Raw genomic sequence first — 17,763 nt, 5'->3', positions numbered from 1 at the left:
GAGGGCGCTGAGGGTGAACCCCTGGAGGAGGCAGAGGAAGGCTGCCGGGTGATGGGGACGGGAGCTCAGACACCCTGATAGCTTCTCCCGTCACCGACGAGCAGGACTGGGGCGGGCACTTGAGTCATGGGGATGGCCCTTCCTCATTGTGAGGTGGCAGCGTGAGCACAGCTCTGATATTGCTTCTACACGGGGACGGTGTGGCTCCCAGGGTCCAGGCGATGCACAGGAGGTGATGACTTGTGAGGACTGAGCATTAATCCCCAAACACCTACTGTGAATGTCTGACTCCTGCCTGGCTGAAGACAGCTCGTGAACCCTCAGTGACTGGGGTGATATCGGGGTGAAGATACGGAGATACGTTCATGTTTGCTGATACAGGCTCCTCCTTAGCCCGAGGATCTGTGTCATTCATTCCAGAGGAATGGCTCTCACAAGGATGTTGCCACTGGGTTCCTTGTGCTGAGATCAGACACACGGGTGTGATAGTGCCACCCCTCTTGGTGTATAGGGTTGGAGCTGTGCCAGTCACAGGAAACGGGGAGTCAGATGGGTTGTACACCCCCAGTAACTCCAGTGTGGAAGACACCGGGCTGCGAACCAGCTGACCCTCCCTATGGCGCTCAGGGGCCCATTGGGTTCCTCCATGAGATAGAGGGGCAGCTGGAGTGAGATTCAGAAGCCCCCCATCCTTAAGCAGTGGCATTTGTGGATACCAACCAGCACCTGCATCATGCAGTTAATGCCGAGTCATGGAGTGGGCATTCCCCACCATGGAGTGGGCATTCCCCACCATGGACCGGGCATTCCCCACCATGGAGTGGGCATTCCTCACCATGGACCGGGCATTCCCCACCATGGAGTGGGCATTCCTCACCATGGACCGGGCATTCCCCACCATGGACCGGGCATTCCCCACCATGGAGTGGGCATTCCCCACCATGGAGTGTGCATTCCCCACCATGGAGTGGGCATTCCTCACCATGGAGTGAGCATTCCCCACCATGGACTGGGCATTCCCCACCATGGAGTGGGCGTTCCCCACCATGGACCGGGCATTCCCCACCATGGACCGGGCATTCCCCACCATGGAGTGGGCATTCCTCACCATGGAGTGGGCATTCCCCACCATGGAGTGGGCATTCCCCACCATGGAGTGGGCGTTCCCCACCATGGACCGGGCATTACCCACCATGGAGTGTGCATTCCCCACCATGGAGTGGGCATTCCCCACCATGGACTGGGCATTCCCCACCATGGACTGGGCATTCCCCACCATGGAGTGGGCGTTCCCCACCATGGAGTGGGCATTCCCCACCATGGACCGGGCATTCCCCACCATGGACCGGGCATTCCTCACCATGGAGTGGGCATTCCCCACCATGGACCGGGCATTCCTCACCATGGAGTGGGCGTTCCCCACCATGGAGTGGGCATTCCCCACCATGGAGTGGGCATTCCCCACCATGGACCGGGCATTCCCCACCATGGACCGGGCATTCCCCACCATGGACCGGGCATTCCCCACCATGGACCGGGCATTCCCCACCATGGAGTGAGCATTCCCCACCATGGAGTGGGCGTTCCCCACCATGGAGTGGGCATTCCCCACCATGGAGTGAGCATTCCCCACCATGGACCGGGCATTCCCCACCATGGACCGGGCATTCCCCACCATGGAGTAGGCATTCCCCACCATGGAGTGGGCATTCCTCACCATGGACCGGGCATTCCCCACCATGGACCGGGCATTCCCCACCATGGAGTGGGCATCCCTCACCATGGACCGGGCATTCCCCACCATGGAGTGAGCATTCCCCACCATGGAGTGAGCATTCCCCACCATGGAGTGAGCATTCCCCACCATGGAGTGGGCATTCCCCACCATGGAGTGAGCATTCCCCACCATGGACCGGGCATTCCCCACCATGGAGTGAGCATTCCCCACCATGGAGTGAGCATTCCCCACCATGGAGTGAGCATTCCCCACCATGGAGTGGGCATTCCCCACCATGGAGTGAGCATTCCCCACCATGGACCGGGCATTCCCCACCATGGAGTAGGCATTCCCCACCATGGAGTGAGCATTCCCCACCATGGAGTGAGCATTCCCCACCATGGAGTGAGCATTCCCCACCATGGAGTGAGCATTCCCCACCATGGAGTGGGCATTCCCCACCATGGAGTGAGCATTCCCCACCATGGAGTGAGCATTCCCCACCATGGAGTGAGCATTCCCCACCATGGACCGGGCATTCCCCACCATGGACCGGGCATTCCCCACCATGGACCGGGCATTCCCCACCATGGACCGGGCATTCCCCACCATGGAGTGGGCATTCCCCACCATGGAGTGGGCATTCCCCACCATGGACCGGGCATTCCCCACCATGGAGTAGGCATTCCCCACCATGGAGTGGGCATTCCCCACCATGGAGTGGGCATTCCCCACCATGGACCGGGCATTCCCCACCATGGACCGGGCATTCCCCACCATGGAGTGGGCGTTCCCCACCATGGACCGGGCATTCCCCACCATGGACCGGGCATTTCCCACCATGGACCGGGCATTCCCCACCATGGAGTAGGCATTCCCCACCATGGAGTGGGCATTCCTCACCATGGACCGGGCATTCCCCACCATGGACCGGGCATTCCCCACCATGGAGTGGGCGTTCCCCACCATGGAGTAGGCATTCCCCACCATGGAGTGGGCATTAATCACCATGGACCGGGCATTCCCCACCATGGACCGGGCATTCCCCACCATGGACCGGGCATTCCCCACCATGGACCGGGCATTCCCCACCATGGACCGGGCATTCCCCACCATGGAGTGGGCATTCCTCACCATGGACCGGGCATTCCCCACCATGGAGTGAGCATTCCCCACCATGGACCGGGCATTCCCCACCATGGACCGGGCATTCCCCACCATGGAGTGAGCATTCCCCACCATGGAGTGAGCATTCCCCACCATGGAGTGAGCATTCCCCACCATGGACCGGGCATTCCCCACCATGGACCGGGCATTCCCCACCATGGAGTGAGCATTCCCCACCATGGACCGGGCATTCCCCACCATGGAGTGAGCATTCCCCACCATGGAGTGAGCATTCCCCACCATGGAGTGAGCATTCCCCACCATGGAGTGAGCATTCCCCATCATGGACCGGGCATTCCCCACCATGGACCGGGCATTCCCCACCATGGAGTGAGCATTCCCCACCATGGAGTGAGCATTCCCCACCATGGAGTGAGCATTCCCCACCATGGACCGGGCATTCCCCACCATGGAGTGAGCATTCCCCACCATGGAGTGAGCATTCCCCACCATGGAGTGAGCATTCCCCACCATGGACCGGGCATTCCCCACCATGGAGTGGGCATTCCCCACCATGGACTGGGCATTCCCCACCATGGAGTGAGCATTCCCCACCATGGAGTGAGCTTTCCCCACCATGGAGTGAGCATTCCCCACCATGGACCGGGCATTCCCCACCATGGACCGGGCATTCCCCACCATGGACCGGGCATTCCCCACCATGGACCGGGCATTCCCCACCATGGACTGGGCATTCCCCACCATGGAGTGGGCATTCCCCACCATGGACTGGGCATTCCCCACCATGGAGTAGGCATTCCCACCATGAAGTGGGCATTCCCCACCATGGACTGGGCATTCCCCACCATGGAGTGGGCATTCCCCACCATGGACTGGGCATTCCCCACCATGGACTGGGCATTCCCCACCATGGACCGGGCATTCCCCACCATGGACCGGGCATTCCCCACCATGGACCGGGCATTCCCCACCATGGAGTAGGCATTCCCCACCATGGAGTGGGCATTCCCCACCATGGACCGGGCATTCCTCCCCATGGACTGGGCATTCCCCACCATGGACCGGGCATTCCCCACCATGGACCGGGCATTCCCCACCATGGAGTAGGCATTCCCCACCATGGAGTGGGCATTCCTCACCATGGACCGGGCATTCCTCACCATGGAGTGAGCATTCCCCACCATGGACCGGGCATTCCCCACCATGGAGTGGGCATTCCTCACCATGGACCGGGCATTCCCCACCATGGACCGGGCATTCCCCACCATGGAGTAGGCATTCCCCACCATGGAGTGGGCATTCCTCACCATGGACCGGGCATTCCCCACCATGGAGTGGGCATTCCTCACCATGGACCGGGCATTCCCCACCATGGAGTAGGCATTCCCCACCATGGACCGGGCATTCCTCACCATGGAGTGAGCATTCCCCACCATGGACCGGGCATTCCCCACCATGGAGTGGGCATTCCTCACCATGGACCGGGCATTCCCCACCATGGAGTGGGCATTCCCCACCATGGACCGGGCATTCCCCACCATGGACCGGGCGTTCCCCACCATGGAGTGAGCATTCCCCACCATGGACCGGGCATTCCCCACCATGGAGTGAGCATTCCCCACCATGGAGTGAGCATTCCCCACCATGGAGTGAGCATTCCCCACCATGGACCGGGCATTCCCCACCATGGAGTGGGCATTCCTCACCATGGACCGGGCATTCCCCACCATGGACCGGGCATTCCCCACCATGGACCGGGCATTCCCCACCATGGACCGGGCATTCCCCACCATGGACCGGGCATTCCCCACCATGGAGTGGGCATTCCCCACCATGGACCGGGCATTCCCCACCATGGACCGGGCATTCCCCACCATGGACCGGGCATTCCCCACCATGGAGTGGGCATTCCCCACCATGGACTGGGCATTCCCCACCATGGACCGGGCATTCCCCACCATGGAGTGGGCATTCCCCACCATGGAGTGGGCATTCCCCACAAAGAAATGTACGTCCTGCACCAAGGTCACCACTGCGGGTGCCACCTCACCCAGTGGACGTGGTTGCCTTAAGAGTGGCAGCACCATCTCTTCGGACTGAATACGATGGGACTCCTCCAGTCGCCTTTGCAATCTGAGGAGCGATGCGGACATCCCTTCTTAATGTTCTCAACTCTGCCTTTGGAGCTGCGGCAACTGCAGAAGGACTGAGCCCAGAGCCACATCACCTGACTGGGGCTCAGAGAGCCCTGGCCTGCAGCAGTCCTCCCTCCCAGTGTCCTGTCCTCCAGCAGTCCTCCGTCCCAGTGTCCTGTCCTCCAGCAGTCCTCCGTCCCAGTGTCCTGTCCTCCAGCAGTCCTCCGTCCCAGTGTCCTGTCCTCCCTCCCAGTGTCCTGTCCTCCAGCAGTCCTCCGTCCCAGTGTCCTGTCCTCCCTCCCAGTGCCGGATCCCTGGGACGACCCTGCCTCGACCTGCTGTGCATTATCAAAATGCAATCTCCTTTCCATTGTGACAGAGGGGGGAAGAGTGTATCCGGGACTCATGCGGGTCAATTGCTCAGGATGTGTGGTTGGTGAGTGGGAGCTGGGATGGGACGAGGAGAGAAGCCACAGGGAAGATAAGGAGGCGTGTCGTAGGCGAATGGTGGGGGCCCCATGAGGTGGCAGTGATTGAGCTCCCAGTGGAAGTGTGACGGTTGTGAGATTGGGGTAGTGTTGAGAAGCGAGAAGTCACTTACCCTGGCTATATGTAGGAGACCATTCAGCTTCGACCTGCATTCCCATCCTCGTCTCCTGTGAGCTGGTGCTTCCCAGCGCTGCACCGCTTCCCCTGTAGTTTGGTGACCTTGACATTCTGCCAGCCGAGATGACAGGATATCCCCCCTTCCCCTTCACCCCATCCAGCCTCACCTGAAAACCTCGGACCAGCTTCCTCCTGACTGGATGTGGAGCAGGCACTGGGGAGGCATTTAAATAGAGCCCCCCCCCCCCCCCCCCCCCACCTCCAGTGTTACCGAGGTGGGCAATCAGACAGCCCAGCACAGGCGTAGCGTGAAATCCAGGCAACATTCTCCCCACCCCCCACAAGTGTCTGAAATCTTGGCAAGATATCTCACTGCGGCTGCCCGCAAACTACGCTCCATTATTCTCGCCGAAACACTTAGTCCAAATAAGAATTCCGGCCCGAAGCATATGCTTTAAAAAGATAATTTCAAAAACTGGCTCAGGTGTTAAGGTGAAGGATGTCTCCTCAGGGCTGGATAGAAAATTGGTGTGGGAGGGGCAGGGTTCTACCCACATGGGTACCAGCGAGACAGGCAGAATGAAGAAAGAAGCTCCTCTGAGGGAGCACTGCAGCTGGGAATTAAATGTAAAAGGTTCTGGATTGTCACTTGAGCCACAAACAAATTTGTGTCAGGTAAATACGAACAGGATCTTGAATGCGTAGCTGAAGGTTTGATGGGTTCTGACTGGGAAGTACTGGGGAAAGGGGCTTGTACTGTCAGGAAGGTGTTCACCTGGGAGACATACACTGGCAAATTATACAACCAGGTTTGTAGAGAGAACTTTAACATAAATTGTGCAGGGTGACGGAGGATTAAATGGGGAAAGTTGGAGAAAGGACAGGGCAATAATGGAGGGAAAATGGTAAAAATGTAGAATTAAAGGCTTGTAATCTGAATACATGCACTGTAAGAACAGATAACACATATTTGTAACAAGATGGATGTATTGATAGCACAAATACAGCTAAATGAGTATAATATGGTAGTCATTACAAAGACAGGGTGCATAAAATATCGAAGATAGAATGGAGGATGAATTCGTAGAATATATTCTGGACAGTTTCTTAGAACAACGTATTCTTGGAAATGACAGATGCCAGGCTATTTTGGAGTTGGTATGTGCACTGAAACAAGGTTGATTAAAGGCCTCAGAGTGAAGGATAATCTGGGCAAGAGTGATCATAAAATCCCGCCAACGCAGGAGGCCATTTGGCCCATTGATGCTGCACCGACCCACTGAAACAGCACTCGATCGAGGTTCACTCCCCCTGCTACCCATCCCGCCCCATCCCCATAACCCCGCAACCTAACCTGTCCATCTCTGGACACTAAGGGGTAATTTATCATGGCCAATCCACCTAACCTGCACATCTTTGGACTGTGGAAGCAAACCTGCGCTCCCGGGGGAAACCCACGCACACACGGGGAGACCGTGCATGGACAGTCCCTGGCACTTTGAGGCTGCAGTGCTAACTTTTATTTAAACACATTTCTTGGTAATTATCTCTCCAAAAGCAATGCCCCCTCTTGTTTTTATTCATCCTTTGTTGGTTTCTTACGTTCTGACATACCACAGATCAGAATGGAATTGTATGACATGTCTTTAAATTTCATATTATCCTTAACTTCCTTAGCTCAGGGCAGAAGGTGCATCTTTCTGATGTTACTTATTTCACAATATATTTGTTCAGAGTTATGAGGTATCTCCTTAAATGTCGAAACAGCTTCTCCATGTTCCCAGCCCCACATTTAAACTCTTGTAATTGCCACAAGCCCAGTGTCAAATTATATCCTGTTATGGGTGACACGGTGTCCAAAGATACATAGAAGATAGGAGCAGAAGGAGGCCTTTTGGCCCTTCGAGCCTGCTCCGCCATTCATCACGATCATGGCTGATCATCCAACTCAATAGCCTAATCCTGCTTTCTCCCCAAGTGTTAGATCTAGCCGCCTCTTGAATATATTCAAAGTTTTAGCATCAACTACTTCCTGTGGTAATGAATTCCACAGGCTCACCACTCTTTGTGTGAAGAAATGTCTCCTTAACTCTGTCCGAAATGGTGTACCCTGAATCCTCAGGCTGTGACCCCTGGTACTGGACACGCCCATCATTGGGAACATCTTCCCTGCATCTACCCTGTCTAGTCCTGTTAGAATTTTATAAATCTCTATGAGATCCCCCCTCATTCTTCTGAACTCCAGCGAGAACAATCCCAACCTAGTCAATCTCTCCTCATATGACAGTCCCGCCATCCCTGGAATCAGTCTGGTAAACCTTCGCTGCACTCCCTCGAGAGCAAGAACATCCTTCCTCAGAGAACTGCACACAATACTCCAAGTGTGGCCTCATCAAGGCCCTGTACAATTGCAGCAACACATCCCTGCTTCTATACTCGAAACCTCTCGCAATGAAGGCCAACATACCATTAGCCTTCTTTACCGCCTGCTGCACCTGCATGCTTACCTTCAGCGACTGGTAAGATGGTAAAGATGTGCGGGTGAGGCGGATTGGCCCAGATAAATTGCCCCTTCATGTCCAAGGATGTGCAGGTTAGGTTAAGGGTTATTGGGATAGGGTGGGAAAGTGGGTTTGGGTGGAGCGCTCTTTCAGAGAGTCGGCACTGACTCGATGGGCCGAATGGCCTCTTTCTGCACTTTAGGGGTTCTACGATACTAAAAAAATATAAAAAGACTGTGAAAGCTTTGTATTTAAGAGTATATAAGAAAGGAAAGAGCAGCTAAACTGAGCATTGGGCCAATAGAGGGTGCGAGTGGGGAATTAATAATGAGGAACATGGAGAAGCAGAATATTATTAAAATGGAGAGAGTCGCAAATGCTGCGTTACAGAGGGATCGGGTAGATAATTCACAAAATAATCAGCATGTTGGTGCAGCAAGTAATTCGGAAGGCAAACAGATGGTTGGCCTTTATTTTATGGGGGATAAAGTGTCTTACTACAATGTACAGGGCATTGGTGAGACCTGGGTAAGATTTTTTTCCTCCTTATTAAGAAGTATATACATAAATCATGGCTGACACTGTACCAGAAACAGGCAGGCAAAGGGTTAAATCAGATGGATAGCACAGAAAGACCAGACTTAAAAACCACAGACACAGATCCTATCAGGACAATAAAAGTATTCCCAATCAATACAAAGCCTGCATTTAACACCTCGTTATGAAACCCGGAACATATCTTAACCGCCACCCAAAAGCCATCACCATTTAATCTAGTTAAAGGGAGCTCTATTGTGAACCTAAATAAATCCTATTATCACCTTTTAATCTAGTGGGAGCTCTATTGTGAACCTAAATAATTTAACCTAGTTAAAGGGAGCTCTATTGTGAACCTAAATAAATCCTATTAAAATGCATGGTATTGACGTCAGAACCAGGAAGCCCGCGAAAAACTATGAATGAATGAAATCATGAATGAATGGGCTGTGAAGTGGGAACCGGTAATGGCCCACTGAAACTAACCTAATCATGTCTGGGTAAAGCTATAAATATGCATGAACCCAAAAGCCCGCCAAAACTTGTAAGAAATCTGTACTATATAAGATAAAGCCTTTCTGTATGTATTTTGAGTTCAGTGTGGACCGTGCTGTCTTTTAACGCCGGCCCGCTGTTCTCCCTGGAGCTACAGACAATCAACCCTGTCTTGCGATTCAAACTTCTGACTCAGGCTGACTTTTCCCCTGCACCACTTACATTAGAAACAGTTCAGAGAAGGTTGATACTTGGATAGGAGGGGACGTCTTATAAGAAAGGGTGAGTAGGTTGGGCCTATACTCACAAGCGGAAACAGAATAGACAGGACAACCACTGGCAGCATTTACGGAGAGAAGGGAGCTAATGTTTTGAGTCTGGATGCTTCTTTGTCAAAGGGCCTATACTCGTTGGGAGTTTAGAAGAATGGGAGTTGATCTGATTGAGACATGCAAGTTTCTCAGGGGGCTTTATTATTTTTTCATGCGATGTGGGCGTCGGCTGTTGCCCACCCCCAATTCCACCGGAACCGATTGGTTTGCTAAGAGTCAGCCTCATTGCTGTGGATCTGAACTCACATATATGTCAGAGGAGATAAGGACAGCAGATACTCGTTGTACCATTTAGTTTCTTTACGACAATTAATGGTAGTTTCAGTGTCACCATTACTGAGACTCATTGAATTTAAATTCCATCAGCTCTTATGCAGGGCTTTGAACCCATGTCCCCAGATATCATTGGCCTCCAGATTACTAGTTCAGTGACATTATCACTATGCTATTGTCAGGGGAGATCGGAGGATGTTTCCCCTCATGGGGGCTAGCTAGAACTAGTTTCAAAATAAGGCTTTGCGCAAACTGGAGAAACAGCACCTCACCCTCCGATTGGACACGTTACAGCCTTCCGGACTTCACATTGAGTTCAACAACTTCAGACTGTGAACTCTCTCCTCCACTTTCATCCCATTTTTATTTCTATCAATTCCTTTTCATTTCTTCGATTGATCTGTTTTTCCCTCACCGTTCCCCCCATCCCCCCACTTGAGCCGTCTGTTCCTGGTAGCCCTTTTGACACACTGCTCACCGTTGTTCTGCCACTCACACATTCTAATCTCGTTATGTGCCGCTATCAGCTCCCTTCTTAGACTTAATCACCCCCATTTACTTTCCTTTTGTGTTTCTGTCCACAACAGACCACAATCAGTAAGAATGAACAACAACACCTCCTCCACAATAGTCCTCAACACCAGGGCCCTGCAAGGCCGCGTACTTACCCCCTACTCTACTCCCTGTACACACACGACTGCGTGGCAAAGTTTGGTTCCAACTTTGCTGACGATACGACCATAGTGGGCCAGATCTCGAATAACGACGAGTCAGAATACAGGCTGGAGATAGAGAACCTAGTGGAGTGGTGTAGCGACAACAATCTCTCCCTCAATGCCAGCAAAACTAAAGAGCTGGTCATTGACTTCAGGAAGCAAAGTACTGTACACACCCCTGTCAGCATCAACGGGGCCGAGGTGGAGATAGTTAGAAGTTTCAAATTCCTAGGGGTGCACATCTCCAAAAATCTGTCCTGGTCCATCCACGTCGACGCTACCACCAAGAAAGCACAACAGCGCCTATACTTCCTCAGGAAACTAAGGAAATTCGGCATGTCCACATTAACCCTTACCAACTTTTACAGATGCACCATAGAAAGCATCCTATCGGGCTGCATCACAGCCTGGTATGGCAACTGCTCAGCCCAGGACCGCAAGAAACTTCAGAGAGTCGTGAACACCGCCCACACACGAACCTGCCTCCCATCCATTGACTCCACCCACACCTCCCGCTGTCTGGGAAAAGCGGGCAGCATAATCAAAGATCCCTCCCACCCGGCTTTCTCACTCTTCCAACTTCTTCCATCGGGCAAGAGATACAGAAGTCTGAGAACACGCACGAACAGATTCAAAAACAGCTTCTTCCCCAGTTACCAGACTTCTAAATGACCCTCCTATGGACTGACCTGATTAACACTACAACCTGTATGCTTCATCCGATGCCAGTGCTTATGTAGTTACATTGTATATGTTGTGTTGCCCTATTATGTATTTTCTTTTATTTCCTTTTCATTTATTTAATGATCTGTTGAGCTGCTCGCAGAAAAATACTTTTCACTGTACCTCGGTACACGTGACAATAAACAAATCCAATCTAATCCAACATCTTTGTCAATCCCCACCCATCGCTGGGCTCCTATCCATCCCCATTGCTCCTCGTGCCCCCCCCCCCCCCACAGTAAAATGTGATCCCATTTCCAGTTCTCTCCAGCATTGACAAAGAGTGATCCAGACTCAAAACGTTGGCTCCCTTTTCTTTCCACAGATGCTGTCAGACCTGCTGAGATTGTCCAGTATTTTCTGCTTTTGTTAAGGAGTTTTACCTTTAAGATTGAAGTGAGGAGGAATTTCTTCTCCCAGGAGATCATTATTGTTTTAAATTCTCTTCCAAAGTGAACAGTGGAGATAGGGTCACTGAATCTATTCCAGGTTGGGTTATGCAGACCTTTGATCGACAAGGGCGTCAAAGGTTCTGCAGCACTGTTTGGAATGGGAGGCCACAATCTGATCAGCCATAATCTTCTTGAATGGCAGAGCAGCCTCAAGTGGAACTCAGCCAGACATTCATAATGAAGCCATCTGGCAACTGTATCAACAAACCAGTGTTGACCTCCATCCTGTTCACCACTGTTTTCTGACACTTAATCATTGCTGTGACTTTTTCTTCAATTCCCTGAGCTTCAAATTTGTTAAGGTCAATATGGGGCACTTTTATCCACCACTATTAACCCTTTCATAATTAATGTCACAAGTAGGATTACATTAACAAAGAGCTCAGTCAAGATAGTCAAACATGATTTTGCCTTTCACAGATCTATGCTGGGTGTCATTTATTAACACATATTTTCACAATTAATTTAGTCCTGGATTATTGTTTGAAAATTTCCCAATACCAACATTTGGGTAATTGGCCTGTAGTTGCCAGATTTGTGTTTAAAAAAAGAAAGATTTGCAGAGCTCCCATTCCCTGGTTCCTGTACCTAGAGAGGATTAGACGTCTGTGGCCAGAGTCTCCACTATTTATTTTCCTACTTGCTTCAGTATCTTAACGTACACTCATCCAGACCCAGTGACCTTTTTCAATACTGCCAACTTTGTAAATACCTACTCTTTAACCTATTTTTATCCTGCTCAATTTCTCTGTCACCTCTTCCTTTCCACTTATATTGGCAATTCCCCTTTCTCATTCAGTACCTCAGCCAATACACTCAGCCTCCCCAATAAGGCATCCCTTTTAGTCCCTAATCAGCCCAAACTTTGCCTCTGACCACCCTTTTCTCATTCATGTTTTATAAAATACTTCTTTCTTCCATTTTATGTTAGCTGCTCTTGGCAATCTCTATTATCTTCAGTTTCCCTCTGTACTCTGTATTCTGCTCGGTTGTCCATTTATTCTGAACCTGACTTTAAGAATTAACTTTTCCCCCCTAGCCTCAGCCATCCCGTGAGCTCTTCCTCAGGATGCTCATTTCTCTTCAAGACCGCAAGAAACTTCAGAAACCCAGTCCATCACACAAATCTGCCTTCTACCCATTGACTCCATCTACACCTCCCGCTGCCTGGGGAAAGCGGGCAGTATAATCAAAGATCCCTCCCACCCGGCTTACTCACTCTTCCAACTTCTTCCATCGGGCAGGAGATACAGAAGTCTGAGAACACACACAGACAGACTCAAAAACAGCTTCTTTCCCGCTGTTACCACTCTTAAATGACCCTCTTATGGACTGACATGATTAACACTGCACCCCTGTATGCTTCACCCGATGCCGGTGTTATGTTGTTACATTGTGTAACTTGTGTTGCCCTATTATGTATTTTCTTTTATATCCTTTTCGTCCCATGTACTTAATGATCTGTTGAGCTGCTCGCAGAAAAATACTTTTCACTGTACCTCGGTACACGTGACAATAAACAAAATCCAAATCCCCCCCCCCCCATTTACAGGAATGCGTCTTCAGCGAGTCAACGCCCTCCATACTTACAGATCAAAGACCAGAAAGAAGAAACTTGAAGATTCATAGCAGTCATTTAATGAAACTGTAACAGAGAGAACAACTGTGTAACTCACTCATTTTATCTGGGAAACAAAATACTATAGATGCTAAAAATCTGAAATCTCAATGCTGTTAGGTGAGGATGTTTTACCACAGACTCTGCCGGACCTGCTGGGAATAACCAACATTTCCCTTTTATTGTCGATTTTACTCATTTTCTTTTTTCCCTCTTGAAATCTTCCCGGAATACAGCCCTCCGTCGCTCAGACGCGATTATATTAGCTGCCAGTGGGAGCCCCGTCTCTGGCCCTCTTAATTCTCGTACGGCTGCGATCACTGAATTATCCTTTCTCCCGGAGTCTGAGGGGCTGGTTTGTCATCTGCTCTGAATTTGACACAAGCCCCAAGGTTCAGCTGTTCACCTTGTAACCCGAGGCCTGTCGGGTATTGTGCTGTTTTGTGGAGTTAAATTCCCTTCTTTGGTTAGGTTTATTGAGCAGCAGAATCAAAGAGTTTTTTCAATCAGTAATCAGTCGGAGTGAAACTGGTGACTGCTGGAGGTGGAAGATGCGAGAAAGCAAGGCCACTGTTTTTACGCATCGCTTCAGAAGAAAATAGACAATATAAAATAAGGGACAAAATTCTTAAGGGGGTGCAGGAGCAGAGGGACCTGGGTGGAGGTGTGTGTAGATCATTGAAGGTAGCAAGACAGGTGGAGGGAGCAGTTAACAAAACAGATCGTATTCTGGGGTTTATTAATAGAGGCACAGAGTACAACAGCGAAGAGATTATGCTGAACTTATACAAGACACTAGTTAGACCTCAGCTGGAATATTGTGCACAGTTCTGGGCGCCACACTATAGGAAGGATGTGAACACATTGGAGAGAGAGAAGAGGTTTACAAGAATGGTTCCAGCGATGACAAACTTCAGTGATGAGGATTGGAGAGGTTGGGACTGTTCTCCTCAGAGAGAAGGAGGCCGAGAGGAGATTTGATAGAGATGTTCAAAATCATGAGTGGGCTGGACAGAGTAGACGGGGAGAAACTGTTCCCACTTATAGAAGAATCAACAGCAGAAGGCACAGATGTAAAGTGATTTGCAAAAGAAGCAAAGGTGATGCGTGGAAAAACGTTGTCACCCAGCGAGTGGTTGGAATCTGGTATGTGCAGGCTGGAAGTGTGGTGGAGGCAGGTTCAATCGAGGCATCAAGAGGGTATTAGATGATCAATTGAATAGAAACAATGTGCAGGGCTATGGGGAAAAGGCGGGAGTACAGGACTAAGTGATTGTGCTTGTTTGGAGAGCTGATGCAGACACGATCAGCCAAATGATCTCCTTCTGCGCTGTAACAATGTGATTCGGTGTCTTCTGCCCTTGCCCGTCTAGGTGCAGAGGTCACGCATTTGCAAGGTGCTGTCAAAGGAGCCTTGGTGAGTTGCTGCAGTGCATCTTATAGGTGGCACACACTGCTGTCACTGTGCATTGGTTGCGGAGGGAGTGCAAGTCGAAGGCAGTGGATAAGGTACCAATCAGGTGAGCTTGCTTTGGCTTGGAAGGTGTCATACTTCATGAGTATTGTAGGAGCTGCACTCATCCAGGAAAGTTGAGAGTATTCCATCACACGAATGACACGTCTGTCGTGTGGCACGAGTGTTACCTGATAGTTATCAGCCCTTGAACGCTGTCCTGGTGTTCCTGCATAAAGACCAGGCTGCTTCTGTATCTGAACGGTCACAAATGGTACTGTACATTGTGAAAACGTAAACAGCCCCACATCCCCATCAGAACTTTATGATGGGAGGGAAGGTCATTGATGAAAGAGCTGAGCTAGGTCACTACCCTGAGGAACTCCTGCACTGATGTCCTGGGACTGAGAATATAGGCCTCCAATAACCACAACCATCTTCCTTTGAGCCAGGTATGACTTCAACCAATGGAGAGTTCTCCCCCCCTCCCGATTCCCATTGAATTCAAATTTGACAGACTTCCTTGCTGCCACACTCTGTGAAATGCACCCTGATCTCAAGGGCATTCACTCTCACCTCTCCTCTGCAGTTCATTCTTTTGCCCACGTTTGGACCCATTTTTAATATGGTCATGTGCTGTGACCATGATGAAATCCAAACTGAGCAGATTATCTCGGAGTATCATTTAATAGCACCGTCAACGATGTCTTCCACCACTCTGCTGATTGGAGAGTAGACCGATGGTTCAATGATTGGTTGGATAATTGGTTGCTGCAGTGTATCTTATAGATGGTACACACTGCTGCTGTGACTCATTAGTGGAAAGAATGAGTGTTGAAGGCAAAGAACAAAGAACAATACAGCACAGGAACAGGCCCTTTGCCCTCCAAGCCTGCGTTGATCACGTGTCCTATCTAGACCAACCGCTTGTATCCTTCTATACCCCGGCTGATCATGTGTCTATCCAGATAGTCTTAAAGGTCGCTAACGTGTCTGCCTCGACCACCTCACTTGGCAGTGCATTCCAGCCCACCACCACCCTCTGTGTAAAAAGCGCCCCCGCACATCTCCACTGAATCTTTCCCCCCTCACTTTGAACTTGTGCCCCCTTGTAATTGTCATTTCCGCCCTGGGAAAAAGCCCCCAACTGTTCACCCTATCTGTACCCCTCATAATTTAATAAACTTCTATCAGGTCGCCCCTCAGCCTCCGTCTCTCTAGGGAGAACAATCCCAGTTTATTCAATCTCTCTCATATATAATATACTCCATACCAGGCAACATCCTGGTAAACCTTTTCTGTACTCTCTCCAAAGCATCCACGTCCTTCTGGTAGTGCGGTGACCGGAATTGGACACAGTATTCCAAATGTGGCCTAACCAATGTTCTGTATAATTGTAACATAATTTGCGAGCTGTTATACTCAATACCCCATCCGATGAAGGCAAGCATGCCATACGCTTTCTTTACCATCATTTCCACCTGTGCTGCTATTTTTAAGGATCTGTGGACCTGCATGCCCAGATCTCTCTGTGTGTCTGTGCCCCACGGCAGTGGATTAGGAACAAATCAAGAGAGTTACTTTATTCTGGATGGTGTCGAGCTTCTGGAGTGTTGTTGGAAGCATCAATCCAGGCAAATGGAGAGGATTTTTGTGGACAGGCCACATCTGGATAATTTTCCACATTGTTGGCTAGATGTTGCTGAAATGGACCAGCAAGGCTGGGGTGCCACTAATCCTGGAGTCAATGCTAGCTCTCAACCGAAGCTTCAGATTTTAATCTAACTTCAGTGGCATTGGCCATCATTGTGAAGTCCAATTTCTTTGACAAAGAATAGGGAAACATGAAACTGATACGATTCTGGGAAGAGGCAGAAAGAATGTCTTTCTGGGGCAAATAGATTGGTCAATAATTTGTTCTGAACAGACTTTGATTGGAGGAAATTGACATTGTACTGTATTCATATGAAATCACGGAATACAACACACGGGGTTTATAAATAGCGGTCAGGTCGGTGATTGAAGGGAAAGGTAGATTGCAAAGAGGATCAACAGCATCAGCAGAGACGGTGGGGCAAACAACTCATTTCCATGGCGTGGTTTCAATTAAAGAGGAAACAAAGACTATTTATTCACCCTGAATATGAAGTTCAGTTGATTGTGATTTATTTGGTTTTCTATTTGAGAAAGGTTGTTACTTCTACAGTTTCAATTCAATTGTAACTTCAGTTTTATTTTCTGGTCCCTTTTCTTTTGTCCGATATATTTGTACCAAGATTACAATATATCCTCTATATTCTATTTAAGTTTATCATAAAACAGAATCCCTACAATTCAGGAGGCCATCCGGCCCATTGAATCTGAAAGAGCACCCTACCTGAACCCAATCCCCCACCCTATCCCCATCTAACCTGAACATCCCTGGACACTTTAAGGGCAATTTATCATGGCCAATCCACCTAACCTGCACATCTTTGGACTGTGGGAGGAAACCGGAGCACCCGGAGGAAACCCACGCAGACACGGGGAGAACGTGCAAACTCCACACAGTCTCCCGAGGTCAGAATCGAACCTGGGTCCTTGGCGCTGTTGAGGCAGCAGTGCTAACCACTGTGCCACCCTGTCGCCCCATTCTTCGGACTTGTCACGGTTAACACATTAGGAGAGGTTGCACAGACACGGTTGGGGTTTCTTTGCTCTAGGGCTGGATATTCACCTTCAAGGTGACAGCTGGAGGTGAGGAGAAAGTGCCAAAGACTGGATTTTGTTTGGGGTGTGGGGAGGGGGGGGGGGTGCTGGTGGGGTATAATTAACAGGAGTGGGGCCCACCAGCCCAGAAACAGTTCCGAAGGAGCAGCAGAAGATGCCAGCTGCTGCAGAAGGCTGTTTAGAAGGCTTTCCTCAAATCTCTGGGACTTCATCCGGGTTGCAATAAAATAACAACTCTCTCTAGCCCCCACCCTTCATGCCCCCACACTCCCCCATGCCCCAACCATGCCATCTCATGCCCCTCCTCCAACCCACCATGGCTCCTCATCCCCTCCATGCCAAGCTGTCCGACATGCATGTCCATTCAC

At 50.4% G+C, this 17,763-nt stretch overlaps 1 protein-coding gene across 2 annotated transcripts in view; it reads right to left on the bottom strand.

Annotated features, from left to right (window-relative positions):
• Positions 1-17,763, bottom strand: part of LOC140402461 (phosphorylase b kinase gamma catalytic chain, skeletal muscle/heart isoform-like) — a 144,485-nt gene that overhangs the window by 89,712 nt on the left and 37,010 nt on the right. For both annotated transcript variants that reach the window (XM_072490269.1, XM_072490270.1), the window contains exon 4: positions 13,206-13,260. In XM_072490269.1, the coding sequence (XP_072346370.1) occupies positions 13,206-13,260 (55 nt within the window). The remainder of the gene's footprint in view (positions 1-13,205; positions 13,261-17,763) is intronic.

The sequence above is a fragment of the Scyliorhinus torazame genome, chromosome 25 (genome assembly GCF_047496885.1).
Source record: "Scyliorhinus torazame isolate Kashiwa2021f chromosome 25, sScyTor2.1, whole genome shotgun sequence".
Taxonomy (NCBI): Eukaryota; Metazoa; Chordata; class Chondrichthyes; order Carcharhiniformes; family Scyliorhinidae; genus Scyliorhinus; species Scyliorhinus torazame.
Note: the sequence above shows the minus strand (reverse complement) of the source record. Positions and strands in the feature narration are given on the sequence as shown.